This window comes from Zootoca vivipara, chromosome 6 (assembly GCF_965207765.1).
Source record: "Zootoca vivipara chromosome 6, rZooViv2.hap1.1, whole genome shotgun sequence".
NCBI classification, from domain to species: domain Eukaryota; kingdom Metazoa; phylum Chordata; class Lepidosauria; order Squamata; family Lacertidae; genus Zootoca; species Zootoca vivipara.
In genome coordinates this window covers 80,707,946-80,727,110 of record NC_142589.1, presented here as the reverse complement: position 1 = coordinate 80,727,110, position 19,165 = coordinate 80,707,946, and the positions used below count along the sequence as shown (strand labels likewise).

Below are 19,165 nucleotides of genomic sequence, written 5' to 3'. Positions count from 1 at the left end.
CTCGTTTTCTTTCCACTTAGCAGTTTCTCTTCAAGACAACTTAATTGAACCATTTAACTATTCCGGTCTCTCTCCGATGCTCCCTATAACCAGCAATGTGGCTGAAGCTCTTTGGGCCAGTTGAAATTCCTGCGCACTTTTCAAAGGAAAGCCCCAAGGAAAGCACATTGCAGTAGTCCAAATGGGATGACTAAGGCGTGTGTCACTGGAGCCAGACCAGAAACCCACAGCCCTACTGAGGATTGCAGGGGCCTGTTGCTGCTGGAGGTGCTCATTCTGAGAGTCTGTGGTTGGGAAATCTTTTTATCCTTTACCCCTCCCTTCCCAGGCCTTTCCTTCTTTGGTTCCCTGGGTCTAGTTTGAGCTTGCAAGCCCCCTTGGGCTACAGGTTTGCCAAACCGGTTATTCGCAATTTCGCAAAGCACCACATCCACAAATGGGTCTGTATAAATTAAAGGCGTGGAGGCCTGGGGGAAAAAACTGGGGAAATTATTATTGCATATTGATTTATACCCCACTCTTGCTATGCTCAGGCCCTGCTTTTGGGCTTCTCTTTGAGGCATCTGTTTGGCCACTGTGAGAAGGAGATGCTGGACTAAATGGGCCAACAGTGTGATCCAGTTGGCAGCCTCTTCCTATGTCCTTATTGCCATTCTCCATGTTATAAGAATTTAAGGTCTCAAAATGTTCATAAATGTACAAGGCGTGCTCTGGTCCATAAGATCACGAAGAGTCGGAGACGACTAAACGACTAAATAACAACAAATGTACAAGGCAAACAGGTACATAAGTATATAAACCACGTGTCTGAAATAGTATAGAACCGTGAAGCCATTTTGAATCTCCCAAACTGATCTCAAATATTTCTCTGCAAGGAGGAAGGAAATGGGAAAGCTTCCCCATTGTCTCTTTGCTCACAAATCCTGTCTTAAGGGGTTACTGTGTATGAATAGAGTGAGCTTGTGACCTGGATTCCGGAACTGAGTATTTACCATCACAAAAGAATGGCCAGGATGCCCAGGTAAAAGCAACCAGTGACCATTAATAGGTATCCTGGCAGACAAGATTTCTGCTGTAGACCGCCCCTTCTATGATGTACGGTATGTATGATGTATTGGGGTTTGGCCTTGAGCTACAGGGTGACAATTTCAAAAGTCTATATAAGAGCTTGCACACCATTTTTCAGGGTTCCTCCTCCCTCCCGCATGTGGTGAGTGAGGACCCTGTTGCAGCAGTTTAATTAGGGTTGCCAAACTCAATAGTGGACAGGACTTCTGTGCCTTTAATTGCCCTGCTCTCTCCAGCAGACCCTTTGCTTGGAAATTAAACAAAGGGTCTGCTGGTTTCTCTTTAAGGTTTCCAGACTCAAAAGAGAGCAGGGCAATTAAAGGCACAGAAGTCCTGTCCACTATTGAGTCTGGCAACCCTAAGTTTAATAAAGATCAGGCTTACTAGCTGCTTTGCTTCTCAATATTGTCTGGTTGGCCTCTCTCCTACCGATAGGGAACCCACTTAAGGACTCTATACGGGCTCTTGGATACCCCATAAGGGAAAAGGAGCAGTTGCACCCTGCCCAGCCTCAAGCCTAACCTACTTCACAGGTACAGGTAGGTAGCCGTGTTGGTCTGAGTCGAAGCAAAATAAAAAAATTCCTTCAGTAGCACCTTAAAGACCAACTAAGTTTATATTTTGGTATGAGCTTTCGTGTGCATGCACACTTCTTCATATACCTGCATGCACACTTCTTCAGATATCTGGTATCTGAAGAAGTGTGCATGCACACGAAATCTCATACCAAAATATAAACTTAGTTGGTCTTTAAGGTGCTACTGAAGGAATTTTTTTTATTCTACTTCACAGGGCTGTTGTGCGAGGATAAAATGGGGAGGAAGAGAATCTTGCAGGAAAGGTGGGACACTATAAATGCAATCCACCCACCCATCCATCAAATAAGCAAGCAAGCAAACTAGTAACTAACTAGCTTTATTATTCATGGTTTTTAGCCATGAATTATAAGTGGTGCTTTCGCATCCCTCCTCAAGGCCATCCCTATTTCTGGGCTCTACTACTTCAGCCTTCAAGAGCTACGTACGATTAGCTCTCGAGCGGCTTACGATGCCTTTTCACAGTGCAGCCGAGGAGGGTAAATGCTCGCTTAAATGTGGGGCGGAGCTTTATTCATGCCAACCAGAAGCGCGACCCGACGAGTCCTTCTGACCAATAGAGCGCAGCGAAGAAGGCATGCGCAGAAGAAGGAAAAGCTTACCTAGAGTGGACCGGCGTGAGCAGCTGCGGCGGCCAATGGGATTGGAGGCTAGGAGAGACCATGAAGTGAGTGAGGGGGTGGGAAGACCTGGGATATACCACTAGGGCAACAAGGAGGGGGAGTGTTATTGGGACAGATAGAGACTAAGTGGGCATTATTAAAAAGAGGGACTATTGGGAGGGGAGTTGAGTGAGCGGAGGGGGGGCAAATACTTGGAGGCGTTTGGAAATCATTGATTGGGTTAAAGGGGAGGCATTTGCTGTGAGGGGTGCCATGGCCAATTCCTCTGTGTGTGTGTGCAGTATTTTGGGGGCACAATTTTTGGGGAGCGGGTGCAAAAGCAACCATTTCTCACCAACTGGAGAAACGTGCACCCCATATCTTTGCATGCAGCCCCCGCTTCCCATGCATTCATCCCGTAACTCTGCCCATGATTCTAGGGAAGCCGCCAAGTCAGACCACCGGGTCCATCTACCTCAATATTGCCAACACTGACTGGCAGCAGTGGCTCTCCAGGGTTTCAGCCAGGGGGCAGCCCCAACCCCACCTGGAGATGCTGCCTACGGGGACTGAACCTGGGACACCGCCTGCATGCAAAGCGGGTGTTGCACCCCTGAGCTGTGGCCCATTCCCTTAAAACGAGCTAAGATTCCAGCCCTCATGATTCTCTGGAGAAACATGCTTAGACAGGGACACAGGAGCTGGTCTGTGGCAACTTCAATCCTAAAGAAAGCTCAGCAACTTTGGGGTAAAATCATTTTTAAAAAGCTGAACAACTTCAATTCTAAAAAAAAGTCAACAACTTTGGTTGGCCCTCACACATGTTCACTTCATCAAATCTGGCCCTCTTTGGAAAAAAAGTTTGGACACCCCTGTATGGGGTATTTAAGAGCCCATATAGAGTCCTTAAGTAGGTTCTCTATTGGTAGGAGAAAATAACAGAGGCCAACCAGAGAATATTGAGAAGCAAAGGAGCTAGTAAGCCTGATCTTTATTAAACTGTTGCAACAGGGTCCCCACTCAACACATGGAGGGAGGGAGAAGATGAACCCAGAACATTGGTGTGCAATATCTTATACAGTATAGACTTTTGAAATTGCCTCCCCTGTAGCTCAAGACCACCCCAAAAATCATCATACATGCATCACAGAAAGAGGTGGTCCCCAGCAGAAATTTGAGTGTGTTGCTTCTCTCCTGTCTGCCAGTATACTTGATAATGTCTTATCTGATTGCCTTTTCTGGGTAGCCTGGCCATTCCTTGGAGATGGTAAATACTTAGTTCTTGAATCACATATTGATAGTGTGCTCAATGTGAAGCTGAGGCTTCAATACTTTGGCCACCTCATGAGAAGAGAAGACTCCCTGGAAAAGACCCTGATGTTGGGAAAGATTGAGGGCACTAGGAGAAGGGGACAACAGAGGACGAGATGGGTGGACAGTGTTCTCGAAGCTACGAACATGAGTTTGACCAAACTGCGGGAGGCAGTGGAAGACAGGAATGCCTGGCGTGCTCTGGTCCATGGGGTCACGAAGAGTCGGACACGACTAAACGACTAAACAACAAAGTGTGCTCAGCTTAACAGATACTTGCCAGACTGTATTTACAGGGAGGTGTAAGCCCCTACAGTCCAAAGACCATTGGAAAGCTTTCCCCATTTCCTTCCTCCTTGCAGAGAAATATTTGAGGTCAATTTGGGAGAGTCAAAATGGCTTCAGGATTGTTCTTCTGTACTATTTCAGACACGTGGTTTATATACATGTGTTTGTATATATTTGTAAGGTCATATATATATGACCTTAGAATTCCTATGGTCCCCTCAGTACTGCCCACACTGACTGGCAGTTTAAAACCTAAGGACTAGAATCATAGAATCATAGAGTTGGAAGAGACCACAAGGGCCATCCAATCCAACCCCCTGCCAAACAGGAAACCCCATCAAAGCATTCTGCTTAAAGACCTCCAAAGAAGGAGACTCCACCACACTCCTTGGTAGCAAATTCCACTGCCGAACAGCTTTTACTGTCAGGAAGTTTTTCCTAATGTTTAGGTGGAATCTTCTTTCTTGTAGTTTGAATCCATTGACTAGGAGCTTGGCTTTGAGTCAAGCACCTCCTTCTGGGCAGTTCTTTTCCCAGGACATTTCTCTGATGTCTCTCTGGCTTTCTCTTCCTTCAGGCTGAACATAGATGGACTGCTTGTTTATTTCCCCTATGATTACATCTACCCGGAGCAGTATTCTTACATGCTGGAGCTGAAGAGGACATTGGATGCCAAGGTTTGACCAGAGGCCGGGTTTGTTTGGGGTGCTGCTGGAGGAGGAGGGTGTTGCTCTGCTTGACGACCTCAGTGAATCAGTTTCTTGTTTCAAGAGGTGGAATAATGTGAAGCACCAGCAAAAAATAGTTGATGCTGTTCTAGGTTTCATCAACAGATGTCTAGAGTCTAGACTTGATAGCAAAGCTTTTACATCACCAGCATCACAACGATCGAATGGAGAACAGCCTGTTTTAAATTGCGTGAATGCATATTTTTTCCACTTTGAGATTTCTTTTGCCGTAAGCAGCATTGCAGTATTGCCGCTAATTCGTACCGGCTCTCCCTGTTTCTCCGCTAGGGTCATGGCGTTCTGGAAATGCCATCGGGCACCGGGAAGACCATCTCCCTCCTGTCTCTGATTGTGGCCTACCAGCGGGTGAGTCGTGTTCCCTCGGCTTCGGTAAAAGCGGCCTGGCTTGCGCTGCTGTCAGCCCCTCATGCAGATAACGACACCTGGCCTACCTTGCAGGGTTGATGTAACAATTGCCGGGAGAACGTGAAACACTTTGAACGCCCCAAAGGGCTGCATGAAGATGAAGTATTATCCCAGCTGGACTGCAGCTCTCTTGCTCACCCCAACCATTGGCCATTTGGGCTGATGGGAGTCGAGCAACATTGGGGAAGGGGGCACCAGTTCTGCAGCCTATTAGTACTTTGTCTGAAGAAACACCAACAAGAGAGCCAGTGGTTGTACAGTGGTTAGAGTGTCGGACAAGGACCTGGGAGAGACCAGGGTTCGAATCCCCACTTGGCCATGAAGCTCGCTGGGTGACCTTGGGTTGATCACTGCCTCTCAGTCTAGTCTACCTCAAGTGTTCTTGAGATTAAATACACATATGCATTTAAAATTTCACCCCATTCCTGTGTCCCTGTGATTCATTTTCTGTGTACCCCCTAAGAATGGAGGCATCTAGATAGGAAGCTAACTTCTCTCTTGCAAACTGGGCACCAAAGTTAATCCCCTAGTAGTACAGCAATAAAATAAAAAACAGATCCATCTTTTAAAATGGGGTGTTGGATGTACTGGTTTGTGCCATCTGTTTGAGCAGAAATTGCTGTTTTTTTAAAAGCTGGCTTCCTATTTAAAAAAAGGTAAAGGACCCCTGACAGTCGCAGACGACTCTGGGGTTGCAGCGCTCATCTTGCTTTACAAGCTGAGGGAGCCGGCGTTTGTCCGCAGACAGTTTTTCTGGGTCATGTGGCCAGCAGCTAAATTTAGTCAATTTTTCTATGGCCTGCCTTGTAACGAAGATGACTTACGTTAAGCCGGTATAATAAAAAGCAAGCGTTTTAAAAATGCAAGATAAAATACATTGCTTTCTGGACCCCCTGTGTGACTGGCCACACTTCTGCATCCCCTCCTGCCAATGGGGCACCTATTTTGGCTAATGTCCCCTCCTCCCCCCCAAAAAAGCACTTTCTAAGTAGACCCATTTTCCCTTTCCCTCCCCAGGCTTATCCCCTGGAAGTGACCAAGCTCATTTACTGCTCCCGAACGGTGCCAGAGATTGAAAAGGTAACTGGGACACGGTTGTGTTTGTGTGTCTTTGCGAGCGAGAGGGAGAGAGCTGCCCGAGGGCAGAGTGCATGGGGAGCTGTGACCGGGAAGTGTTTGGGGTTGGACCTGGCATCTCTACCAGGGTAATGAACCTGTGGACCACCCAAAACTGGATTTACGTATAAGCTAAACAAGCTCTAGCTTAGGGCCCCACTCTCTTGGGGGCCCTCAAAAAAATTAAAGGGGAAAAAAACCTGGATGTACATTTCCACAAATATACGATTAAAAAATAAAACCTACATACAGCAACAGTGTTTTGTGTTGTGTAGATTCCTGTGATGTAAGTCATGGCCCCCGCCTGCTAGCCTGCTCCATAAAATATCCCTGGTTTGCTCCTTTCTATATATAGGGTGCCTACATTCTGCATGGACTGGTTGCACAGCATAGCTGCCAAGTTATCCCTTTTTTACAGGGATTTTCCCTTATGCTGAATAGGCTTCCTCGCGAGAAAAGTGAAAACTTGGCAGCTATGTTGCACAGCAACATGTGCAAATGGCTTGAGATACCTATTAGGTCAATGAATTACCAGATAGCATATATTCAACACAAAAAACAGTGACAATTTGTTGTTGACGAAGGACAGCTGGACATATAAAGGACCCCATTGCCTTCAGTAGCTTAGGGCCTCTTCAGACCTAAATCCGGTCCTGGGACCACCGTATAGTGTTGGATTCCAACTCCCATCAGCCAGCAGAGATTGATGGGAGCTGGAGTCCAGCCCGTGACTCTGTCCCTGACCCCTTGACTTGCCTCCATCCTCCTCTGGGGCTTGCAGAGAGAGAGAGAGGACCAAGGAGTCTTTGCCGCGACTGCTGTGCTTTCCCCCAGGTCATCGAGGAACTGCGCAAACTCCTGGATTTCCACGAGAAGCAGACGGGACACAAGCTGCCCTTCTTGGGCTTGGCTCTTAGCTCCAGGAAGAACCTCTGCATCCACCCGGAGGTTTGGCCGTTTTTTTTATTTGCGTCATTCTGCCCAGTGGGCTTACTTGGGAGTCGCCCACGTTGCTGTCTTTCAGGGCATTCAGACACCTTGGGGTCAGCCCCTCTGTGTTCACCCACTCTCCGCAGTGCCCCCTTATTCCAGTTTACCCCCAACCTGGCACCAACTGTGCGTGCTGGAGCTGATGGGAGCTGTAGTCCAATCTGTCGAAAGGGCGTCATCTGCTTGGGCCTCCCTGTTCCTTCGCTTTGTCACGTGACTTGCCCCCTTTCCCCATCCGACCCCCATAGACCCACATCTATGAGAATCCCTCTTGGGTATTGGACTATATGACCCTCGTAGGACCCCTGCCAACTCTCTGGCCCCCTGAAGTTGGCCAGGATAAAAGACAGTGACTGCGCTGAGGTCGCCAAGGGAGCTTCACGACTCCAGTAGGGATTTGAACCCAGGACTCTGTTCTTCTGGTCTCACTCTCTGTCCATGAGCTGGATCAGGGTCACTGCCCTCTAAGGAAGGGCTGTGGTTCAGCGGCAGAGCCCCTGCCTTGTGTGCCAAAGGTCCCGGGTTCAAATTCTGGCAATATCTCTGGTTGGGCTGGGAGTGTCTCCTGCCTGAAACCCTGGAAAACCCTTTACTGCCAGTCAGTGCAGACAATACTGAGCTAGACCAATGGACTGACTCTGTTTAAGGCAGTCGAAATAAAAAATAAATAAAAAATCTCCAGTGGCACCTTAGAGACCAGAACACACTTAGTTGGTCTCTAAGGTGCCACTGGAGAATTCTTTATTTCGACTGCGTCAGACCAACACGGCTACCTACCTGAATCTGTTTAAGGCAGTTTCCTGTGTTCCAGTTCACTGTCCTTTGAAAGCCTTTTCATCTCTGGCATGGTTACTTGCCTGCATTGTGTGGAAATAGTGGGCTCCAGGGACTTGCGATGGGCACTGGAGGGCAGCTCTCTACCTCGGGGGGGGGGGCTATGAAAAGGGGCAGGTGGGCAGCACGCCCCCTTTGGCCCAATGCCCAAGGGAGCCTTGCGTGGGCACCTTCATTACACACCTTGAGGCGCCAGACGAAAACGTTCCTCTTCAACCAGGCCTTGGGATGATTGACACCCGACGTCCTTTTAAAATGTGTTGGGGAAGGAAGGGGAAGATTATTGGTTTGTTGCCATTGTTATTCTCATTATGGCTTTTATTTTGTAATTTTATGCTGCAAACCCGCCTTGAGATCTACAAATGTAGGGCAGTATACAAATTTAATAAAGTTCCTGCGTTGCGGGGGGGTTGGACTACATGACCTTTGAGGTCCCTTCCAGCTCTACAGTTCTAATAATCATTATTCCTCCCTGCAGGTGAGCGCCTTTCGCTTCGGGAAGGAGGTGGACGGGAAGTGCTTCAGCCTGACTGCTTCCTACGTCCGGGCTCAGCAGCAGCAAGACAGCAGCGTCCCCTCTTGCCGCTTCTTTGAGGTATCGCGATAATAATCGCTGTTTCATTTAGAGTAGGCATCCCCAACCTGCAGCCCTCCAGATTTTTTGGCCTACAACTCCTATGATCCCTAGCTAACAGGACCAGTGGTCAGGGACCGACACCAACTTTCTAAGCATCTCATCTTAGAAAATGATGTTTTTAGCAGGTGCCAAAAAGAATAGCTGGCCCTCGAGGGTCCCTTCCGACTCTGTGATTCAAACTGTAGCTCGCCATGTGCTTTTCCCTTCTTTGACAGGAATTTGATGCCCACGGGCGGCAGGTGCCCCTCCCATACGGCGTGTACAATCTCGACGACTTGAAGGCCTTCGGTCGCCAGAAAGGATGGTGCCCTTACTTCCTTGCACGATACTCGGTAATGTGGCTGTGAACACCTAGCTGTCTTTTTTTGCGCATAATAGGTAACCAGGTATATTTTGTTTGGGTCCACTTCCTGTTGGGAAATGACTCTGCCTCCATATGACTGGCATCATAAATTTCTGGAGGGGAAAAACAGCCCAAATGGCCATGGCATAAAATACAATAAAATTTATACACTGCTTGATTTAAAAAACAAAAACAAACCCAAAGCAGTTTATGAAAGATAAAACAGTAAAATCAAGAAAGATTAGCAGCCTTTCTTTAAAACATGCCAAAATTAAAAATACCAAGGCAGATTAAAATTACTATTCAGCTTCTTAAGAACTTCTTCTTTAAAGGTGCCAAGTTCCTGACCTCATAGCTCAAAGAGTGCAAGGCTCGCTGGAATATCTGAGGCCAGAGAGCTGAGTACGAAGTAATGAATGCAAATAATTTTGCTTGAAGCATATTGATGGGCTCTTTTGTCAAAAAGCTGCTCAGAAGCACAATATTGGCAGCTAGAAATTGCTGCACTTGGGCTTAGAATGGAAAGGACACGGCATGCAAGGAAAAGGGGATGGGGAGGGAAGAGGAAGGGGGAAAGCTCAGGCACCTGTTCTTGAACATTACGGTTCTTACGTTGACCAGCTGGGGTGGAAGCTGGTAGCCTGATGGAATGCCTGCCGTGAGGATAGAGGGAGACCCAAAGGTGGCAGAGGTGATGGAGATGAGTCCTGCTTGCTTCTTTCCCTCTGCAGCTGGCATTTTCTGCTTAAATTTCCAAAAATTGGGGGTGGGGACTTCAGTGCCTTCTCACCACCCATTACTCACTAAATTAGAATAAATGTGCAAAATAAGGTTGTGTTTTGTTTTGTTTTGAAGTGCAAACAGCCCTGGGTACATCTCAGATTTCATTACCTTCATTCCCTGCCTGCCTGAAGTTTTCTGTGTAGCTTGAAAGCTTGCACAGGTGCTCTTCCTATTTTTTAAAAGAGCATATCTCTTTACATGTTTTAAGCATCTATGGATACCTTTTAATGTGACTGTCCTTTTTTTGGGGGGGGGAGAGTTGGTTTCCCCATCCCTCCACCCCAAGAGGACTGGAAAACGGATGTTTTCCCAGAGATGGGAAGGAGATAAAGTTCCTACCAGAGAAGAATGGCAGATGAAGTTAATGGACTATGCTGAAATGGATAAAATGACCGGAAGAATCAGAAATCAGGAAGACCAAAATTTTAATAAGGAATATCACTTGTAGTTCAAGATTGATTCTGGGCATATTGGAAGAAGTACAGTGGTACCTTGGTTTAAGAACAGCTTAGTTTTTGAATAACCTGGATTAAGAACGCTGTAAACCCAGAAGTAGGTGTTTTGGTTTGTGAACTTTGCCTTGGAAGCAGAACACGTTCCGCTTCCTGTTGAGTGTAAATTGAGACCCCCGCTGCTATGGGAAAGCACACCTTGGTTTAAGAACGCTTTGGTTTAAGAATGGACTGCCGGGAAGGATTAAGTTTGTAAACCAAGGTACCACCGTAAAGGGTTTGGATTATCATAAAAGATGTGGAAGGAACTGATTAATAATAGGACTCACAAAGCAGAGTATGGAAGTCCAGGAGATTCCTTGGAATCTGGTTTTTAGGTTTGATATATCTCTGTAAAATTTTAAGTTGAAAAATCAAATAAATTATTTTATTAAAAAAGGAAAATTAGAGTTCTCCGGATGTGATAACTTGGTCCAATACAGTACAAATTTTCATGCAACGCCTGTCCTTGTTCTGCTCTTTCTCTCCATGCTGGACCAGATCCTTCATGCCAACATTGTGGTGTACAGCTACCACTATCTCCTGGACCCCAAGATCGCCGACCTGGTCTCTAAAGAGCTGGCCAAGAAATCCGTCGTTGTCTTCGATGAGGCTCACAATATTGGTATGCAAGAGCACCTCTTGCCTGTCTTGGACATCTGCAAGCACGTACGGTACCTAGAATCATAGAATTCTAGAGTTGGATGGGGACCCTGAGTGCCATCTAGTTCAACCCCCTGCAATGTGGGGGGATAGTGTGACTGTCCCTTTAGGGCCAAGCGTAGCAGGGGAGGCACTGCCTTTCTGGAGCCTTCGGGGTGAGGGTGATGGTTCATGTAGCACACGCAGAGCCCGCGGAACTCACCGTTACATGGTGCTGCGATGGCTATCAGTGCAGGGTGCATTAAAATTTGAGGAGGTACTGTGGGAAGAAGATACTCTCACAAAAGGAGGTCTTGCTGCCCCATTCTGACAAGCACAGTGGCTCAGTTGCCGTGCCGGAACACTGCCGGTCTGTCTTCACCTGCCTGGAAAGTCACGTAGACCTGCTGGCTGGCCTCTTTCTTCTCTCACAGACAACGTCTGCATCGATTCCATGGGTGTCAACATCACGCGCAAGATGCTGGACCGGTGCCAGGGGAACGTGGCCACGCTCCAAGCCAGCATCCAGAAGTGAGTGAGGAGACCCTCTTATTTTCCATATTTATTAAATTTTCTGTTTTACAATTTAGAATATTCATTTAGACAACCTTAAAATATCAGTGATTCCCTTCTTCTCTTTCCATGGTTCATTTTGCATAGCATAAATCCCTGCACGTTTAATATAAACTAAACCTTTCAGTATTTCATTATTACTTCCATCAAAACTGATTTACACTGTTGAATTTATCTTAAGATAAATTAAGATAAGACCCTCTTATTTTCCCACTCGGCTGTCTTGACTCGACAAATGCCCGTGAGCACGATGTTGAAATCCCGCACCAAGATGGCCCCCCGATTCTACGGGATGTCCCGCATGCATAATTCCAGTTATAGAATTGTAGAGGCGGAAGGGGACCCTAAGGGTCATCTAGCCCAACCCCCCCACAACTCAGGAATCACAGCTTGTTGGATCACGAAGCGGGTGCGGCAAGGAGTCACTGCAAAGCCCTGGAGACCCTCCTTAGGACAGGGGGAGACCTTTTTCAACCACCTTGGCCTCCACAAGAGCTAAAAACTTGGTCCATTTCTATACTGATAGCCGTGGGGGTTGGAGACGCTCCGTACTTGGAGGGGTTGCTGAGCTACAGCACTTCCCCTTTTGTTTGTTTGTTTGAGGGCCACATCCTGTGGGTCCCCTGCGCCCTCCTGGGATTGCGCACAGCCCTGGCTGCTCATGACCCACAGGTGACAACACCCTTCTCCCTGCTTCCCCAAGGATCAAGGAGACGGATGCTCAGAAGCTGAAGGAGGAATACCGACGCCTGGTGGAAGGTTTGCGGGAGGCGAATGTCGCCCGCGAAACGGACGTCTATTTGGCCAACCCGGTGCTGCCCGACGAGGTCCTGCAAGGTGCTTGTGCCTCTTTGTGCAGTGGGAGGTGGGGAGCCTGTCGTTGCCCCCCGTTTAAGACACCAAGCGAGGTGCACCCTTGGTTTGATCCAGGATTGACCCATTTCTCATTCTTGAAGAGGGTGGGGAGTGATTTGTTCTGGCTGCCTTCTGCCCTGGGGCCTCCTGCCTGCTGGGCTGAGCTGCTCCACAAGGGTAGTGGCAAAGGTCCAACCTGGCTTTCTATCCCCTCTTGGCAGAGGCCGTCCCGGGCAACATCCGGACTGCAGAGCACTTTGTGGGCTTCCTGAAACGCTTCCTGGAGTACTTGAAGTCCCGCTTGCGGGTGCATCACGTCGTCCAGGAAAGCCCCCCGTCGTTCCTGAAGGACATCTTCGAGAAGGTCTGCATTGAGCGCAAGCCCCTTCGGTAAGTGGGGGGGGGGTCAGGGGGGAGAATCTCCCACCCCCCAAAAGCCAACCCCACCCTCCGTACCCTTGCACGCACCCCAGGCTGTTTCCAGTTGTTTTACTGGCGATTTATTAATTCTTTTATACGATTTATCTTGCAATGGTGAAATTCTGCTGTGCTACTGTTCATTGTGTGTAAGCCACTTTGTGTCCCATGAGTGAAAAGCATAGCTGTCAAGTTCTCCCTTTTTTAAAACGGAAATTCCATTGTGCTGAATAGGCTTCCTCGCGAGAAAAGGGAAAACTTGACAACTAGGGTGAAAAGGTTCATAGAAATATAACTGTGTACATGAAAAGTTTTTTCTTCTCTTTTGGCAAGTCTTGACCTGAAACACCTAGTAAAAAAAGGCTCCTTGTCTTTTAACAAAAGTTATCTTAAACATGCTTTTCATTTTGTTATCATTCATTTCCCAATATCTTTTAGTTATTTCGCAATTCCACCACATATGAAAAAACATGCCTTCTTTTCCTTTACACTTCCAACACTTGTTGGAGCCTGTTCTGAACATTTTTTCGCCATTTTTACAGTTGTAATATACCATCTATACATCATTTTCATATAATCCGCTTTTAACAGTATACAATCAGTAAGTTTTAAATTCACTTTCAATAATTTCTCCCAGTCTTCCATCTATATGTTATGTCCTATCATAGAAGTAAATTGAATTAAAATGTACGAATGCAACGTGAGCGTAAGATGGAGAGGTTGGCGGGCTTGATTTAGCCTCCCCTTTAGATTTTCAGGGAACCCCGCAAAGGCACAGCTGTGGGTCTAGTGCAGAGCAAGACAGGCGCCTGTGTCTCTAGATTCTCACCTCACCCAATAACTCACACGCACTCACATTGATTTGGCTACTGCACACTATGCTCTGGTAACTTCCAGATTGGGCCATTGCAACGCACTCCACATGAGGTTGCACCTTGAAGACAATGCAGAAACTTCAGCTGGTCTAAAACGCAGTGGCCCGATTGCTAGCTGGGGTTCCATATGGATACTGGACAACCCCTGTTTAAGAAACAGCTGTATTGGTCGCATGTTGGTTCCGGGTTTCCATTTAAAGGTAGTCATGTTGGTGTTTAAAGCCCTGAATGACCCAGGCCCCAAATATCTGAAAGACCACTTCCTTCTCTGCAGAGACTTCTCAGGTGCTGTGATTGGCACAAAAGGCTCTCAGAGGCTTTCAGAGGCTCAGGTGTGACTCAGTTTACAAAAAGATAAAACAATAAAACCGAGAAAAAAATCACAATACTTTAAAATGCACAAAAAGTTAAAATAGAGACCTGTGTGTTTTTACAACTCATTTCATTTTTATGACTGTAAGTTGCGTTAAAGATTTTTTTTAAAAAAAATTGTGTTTTAATGCTTTGACTCACCCTGGGATCCTAGGGTGAAAATAAAGTAATAATAATAAAAAGCTTTGGCCAATTGTTCTCCATGCTAGGATGGTTTGGCATTCAGACTGCTGAGGTAGGAAAATGCCACCCTATTTGTCTCTATAGCAATGGGGCAACCACTTTGGACATGCAAATGGCGGTATTTAACTGGTCAGATCACTTCCCCCCTCCGCCCCCCAACGCAAGGTGTCTGTGAGGATTTGTGACTGGTTGAGCCAGCCGCTGTCATTCTGATTGCCAAGTAGAAACTCTTTGCTGCCATTGCTCCTTCACAAAAACCTTCTCCCCAAAGGCAACGTCTGCCTTCCTGCAAACTTGAGGGTTGCTTCCTTTTGCAGATTCTGTGCAGAGCGACTCCGCTCCCTTCTTCGAACGCTGGAAATCGCCGACATCTCCGATTTCTCCCCCATCACGCTGATTTCCAATTTCGCCACCCTGGTCAGCACTTACTCCAAAGGTAAGGGAGACTTTCTGCATCTGATAGGGTAGTTCACACCTTAAAAAACTAAAACCCTTAGCTCTATGGCAGTGGCTGCGTCTGAAAAGTTAAAATAGCAGCACAGGCAACAACTGTGGATGTCGGCGGGGCTTTTGAAAGCCCCTTTTTGTGACCTTTTTGGGTCACTTCCGGGTTTGGCGCATTTCCGCAGTTGCGCACAAATTGGCCATTGCCTGTAGACTAATATTAAAACTCTCATCGACTTTCTAAACATCTGGACAGGCTTGTCTAAACAGATATGTTCTGCACCAGCCACAGCTTTTGGGAGCAAGGGCAAGGGAAGTCCCACAGAGAGCGCATTGCAGTAACCCAGTCTTGAAGTCATCAGTGACTGAACTACTGTGGCCAGGCTTTGAAGCCACCAGGGGGCTCTCCTCTGTGCCACAGCCCGGAGGTGCACTGGAGCCAAGCAGGATGGTGCTCTCATGCGCTGAGGACTGCTGCACCATCTCCTCAAGCCAAGAGGGCTCCATGTGTTTGTTTGACGTTGCCACAGCATATAAATACCTCCTAAGTCTCTTAAGTGCTTAGCCCCGAGGATGAGTCAGTCCAACTGCATTTAAGAAGCTTAATTCTTCCTCCTCGGCTCTCAGAAGGAAAGGTTTCTGATGTCCTAGAAGCTTGGGCTTCGACCGGCTTGCAGGCCCAGGGCAAGAAATATTCCAGCCTGCAACGCTTTCTGCATAAACCTAATCATAGAATCATAGATCTGGAAGGGACCCCAAGGGTCATCCAGCCCAACCCCTCCCCCTGCACCTCAGGAATCGCAGCTAACCCTGGAGTGTTAGCCACCCCTGGGTTAGATTTTCAAGCTGCTTCTTCTGCAGTGAAAAGCTTAAAACAAAAAACTGAGTAACATACAGTTTGTAAGAACATGGGAGATAAAAAAAGAGTTCATTTAAAGTAGGTAAAATGAACACTGTTGTCTTTGTCCATGGAGTTTTCTTGGCAGGGATACTGGAGTGGATTGCCAGTTCCTGTTCCAGGTGGATCATGTTTATTCAAAATTCTCCATTATGACCCGTCCATCTTGGGTGGCCCTGCACAGCATGGTAGCTCATAGCTTCTCTGAGTTATTCAAGCCCCTTCACCACGACAAGGCAGAACCTGAAGCTGAGGCTCCAATACTTTGGCCACCTCATGAGAAGAGAAGACTCCCTGGAAAAGACCCTGATGTTGGGAAAGATGGAGGGCACAAGGAGAAGGGGAAGACAGAGGACGAGATGGTCGGACAGTGTTCTCAAAGCTACGAACATGAGTTTGACCAAGCTGCGGGAGGCAGTGGAAGACAGGAGTGCCTGGCGTGCTCTGGTCTGTGGGGTCACAAAGAGTCAGACCACGACTAAACGACTAAACAACAACAACAAAAATGAGGTTGCAATATGTTAGCAAAGTACTGCCTGGCTCTCAAACTTTTTTTTCCGTACAGTGGTACCTCGGGTTACGAACACGATCCGTTCCAGGACGCAGTTCGTAACCCGAAATGGTCGTAACTCGAAGCGCCATTTTGCACGCTTTGCGCATGCGCAGAATGTGCGCGGGGTGGAAATACTTCCGGGTTTGCAGAGTTCGTAACCCGAGGTGTTCGTAACCCGAGGTACGACTGTAGTGACAATGGGGGCTAGAAGCTTGCATCCCTCCCTTATTCAAAGGAAAGCTGAGCTCTGTCTGGAATGGCCTTGTTGAGATTAGCATCCTGATTTTGTGCATCATTTTTTGTGATGGGGTGTGTCTCTCTGTGCTCGTGCCAGATACCCAAACATCTTTGTTTAATTATTCCACCGCAGGTTTTACTATAATCATCGAACCGTTTGATGACCGAACTCCCACTATCGCCAACCCCATCTTGCACTTCAGGTGAGCATCATAAGGGCACCCCGGGAAATCTAGAGAGCACCCACTTTTTTGGGGGGGAATCCTTGGGTACCTTTCTTCTCTAAAAAGATGCACATCTGGAGGAGGGGAAGTGGTCAGTCTTGACCGGTGACAGGTAACCCCAGGAGTCAACCGCCTGTCAGCTGGAAGGTCATATCTATTTATTTATTTCATAAAATTTATACACTGCTTGAATATTTATTTTATTTCAAAGCAGTTTTTAAAGGCAAAACGGTAAAATGACCCTTGAGAAAAATCTAAGACAATCATTAAGTCTTTCCCAAAGTTAAAATAACAATAGGCTAAGAACAGATTAGAACTCTCACCAGCTTTCTGAACGTTTAGAGCAGGCATCCCCAACCAGCGGCCCTCTCAGATGTTTTCGCCTACAACTCCCATGATCCCTAGCTAACAGGACCAGTGGTCAAGGATGATGGGAATTGTAGTCCAAAACATCTGGAGGGCCGAAGTTTGGGGATGCCTGGCTTAGAGTCTTTGAAGCCAGCTCATAAGCCAAAAGGGACAGACTTACAATCTAACACACACACACACACACACACACACACACGAGAAAGGGATGAGGAGGGTAGAGGAAAGAATCAAACACCAATCATTAGACAGTTGCTCTTACAATGACCAGCTTGCAAGAGGCGTTAGTGAGACCAGCCTTTCTCAACTTTGGGCCCTTGGGTGTTCTTGAACTACGACTCCCATAATCCCTGACCACTGGCAAGGAATGACAGGAGTTGTAGCCCCACAAAATCTAGGGACTCAGACTTGAGAAAGGCTGAGATAGACAATGGCTTTTGTGGGCACCTCCCAATATTATTTTTCTTTTTCTGTGCGGGTGTGTGTGTGTGTGTGTGTGTGTGTGTGTGTGTGTGTGTGCAGAATCTACCCCGTTTCCCTGTCTCAGTTTCTCTTGGGAGTCTTTCCCAATCCTGCACCTTCCTGAGATGTTTTGAACCAGAACTCCCCGTGTGACGCTGGGGCTGACGGGAGTTATAGTTTGACAACACCCGGACGATACCGGGTTGGGGAAGGCCGTAGTTGGCTGGAAATCATAACGTCCTTTCGAGGCCAAAGCTACGTTTTTTGGCGGGGGGGGGGAGCCTGGGTGTGTTCTGAGGGGCTGGACTAGATGTCCATTGGGGGTCCCGTCCAACGATTCTGTGATTCTCCCCAGCTGCATGGACGCCTCCATCGCTATCAAGCCGGTCTTTGAGAGGTTCCAGTCGGTCATTATCACCTCAGGAGTAAGTGTGGCCTTTTTTTCCATGAGGGTCCTTTTCCTGCAGGGCCAAACTGGTGTGAGTTTGTATGAGAGAGAGAGAGAGAGAGAGAGAGAAGGGTTGTGTGTGGCCACATTTTCAATTTCCTCCTTATTTGGACATAGACCCTTTCGCCGCTGGACATCTACCCCAAAATCCTGGACTTCAGGCCTGTCACCATGGCAACGTTCACCATGACCCTCGCCAGGACCTGCCTTTGCCCGATGGTGAGTGCGAGGAAACGGGGCGGTCGGCAGAGGGCTCTCCCCACCCCGCCAGGGCCGCCGTCAGCCCAGAGGAGCAAAGGGTTGAGAGGCTGGCTGCTTTCTTTAAGGGTGGCGAATCTCGGGACGCGGCCCCCCAACCTCCAAGCCTTCGGGGCCGGTCACTGCCTCTCGGCCCAACCTTGCAGGGTTATTGTTGTGAAGAGAGAGAGAGAGAGAGAGACCTGTATGCCCCTTTGAGCTCCCTGGAGGAAAAGGCGGGGGTACACAGACAATAAAATAAATGCCTTTTCACCGGGTGTTCCACCCCTAAAGGATTTTTTTGAGGTTCGCTTTCCTTATGCAAAAAGAGGGGTGTTCGATTAATAAACCTCCCAACTTTCCCCATTTCCTTGCCCCTACCCCCCCCCCCAAAACCAGGCCGTTTCTCCATACCCTCTTTCGTGTTTCAGATTGTGGGGAGAGGGAACGACCAGGTGACCATCAGTTCCAAGTTCGAGACTCGCGAAGACATTGGTAAGGACCGACCCCGTGCTGCCCTTGGCGAGGGAGGGAGAGTAGAATATTTGCCTTGCATGGACTTTGCAAGTCGTGGTTCCCCCTCCCCCAAAGCATTATGGGAGTTGTAGTTTGTTAAGGGCGCTGTGAGTTCTAAGGCTCCTCTCCCAGAGCTACAGTTCTCAGGGTGGTTTTAACAATCCGTCCCTATTCCACACAGGGAGCTTTGGGAATTGTAGCTCCTGGAGGGTCTCCTAACGAATCTCTGCGCCTTTCGCAAACTACAATTCCCAGGATTCTTTAGGAGAAAGCTGTGGCTGTGGTTAAAGGGCTTTAAATGCCTGGTGCGGGCGGAGGCCAGGAGAACGTGGTTGGGTCATGGGTCTCCTCTGCCCTCCTTTCCTTCGCGGCAGGGTTTGACGGAGGGAAGGCTTCTGTGTGGCCCTCTCCCAAAAACGGTCCTTGATCTTCCCGCAGCCGTGATCCGCAACTACGGGAATCTGCTGCTGGAGATGTCAGCCATCGTCCCGGACGGCATCGTGGCCTTTTTCACCAGCTACCAGTACATGGAGAACATTGTGGCCTCGTGGTATGAGCAGGTACGTGTGAGTGTGAGCACACGCATGTTTGGGGATCGGGTCCGGGTCTTTGCTGCCGGCTGGGAGGCACCTGAGAGTGACCCTTAGAGG

General features: G+C 47.9%; 1 protein-coding gene across 1 annotated transcript in view; it reads left to right on the top strand.

Moving 5' to 3' along the window:
- Nucleotides 1–2,141: 2,141 nt before the first annotated feature.
- ERCC2 (ERCC excision repair 2, TFIIH core complex helicase subunit) overlaps nucleotides 2,142–19,165 on the top strand; it is a 23,760-nt gene continuing 6,736 nt past the window's right edge. The window contains exons 1-17 of the mRNA XM_035117681.3: nucleotides 2,142–2,331; nucleotides 4,443–4,542; nucleotides 4,882–4,959; nucleotides 6,037–6,099; nucleotides 6,970–7,083; nucleotides 8,438–8,554; nucleotides 8,812–8,928; nucleotides 10,715–10,838; nucleotides 11,290–11,386; nucleotides 12,132–12,265; nucleotides 12,505–12,673; nucleotides 14,448–14,566; nucleotides 16,396–16,465; nucleotides 17,670–17,739; nucleotides 17,880–17,981; nucleotides 18,431–18,494; nucleotides 18,954–19,075. Of these exons, the coding sequence (XP_034973572.1) occupies nucleotides 2,327–2,331; nucleotides 4,443–4,542; nucleotides 4,882–4,959; nucleotides 6,037–6,099; nucleotides 6,970–7,083; nucleotides 8,438–8,554; nucleotides 8,812–8,928; nucleotides 10,715–10,838; nucleotides 11,290–11,386; nucleotides 12,132–12,265; nucleotides 12,505–12,673; nucleotides 14,448–14,566; nucleotides 16,396–16,465; nucleotides 17,670–17,739; nucleotides 17,880–17,981; nucleotides 18,431–18,494; nucleotides 18,954–19,075 (1,665 nt within the window). The 5' untranslated portion in view covers nucleotides 2,142–2,326. The remainder of the gene's footprint in view (nucleotides 2,332–4,442; nucleotides 4,543–4,881; nucleotides 4,960–6,036; nucleotides 6,100–6,969; nucleotides 7,084–8,437; nucleotides 8,555–8,811; nucleotides 8,929–10,714; nucleotides 10,839–11,289; nucleotides 11,387–12,131; nucleotides 12,266–12,504; nucleotides 12,674–14,447; nucleotides 14,567–16,395; nucleotides 16,466–17,669; nucleotides 17,740–17,879; nucleotides 17,982–18,430; nucleotides 18,495–18,953; nucleotides 19,076–19,165) is intronic.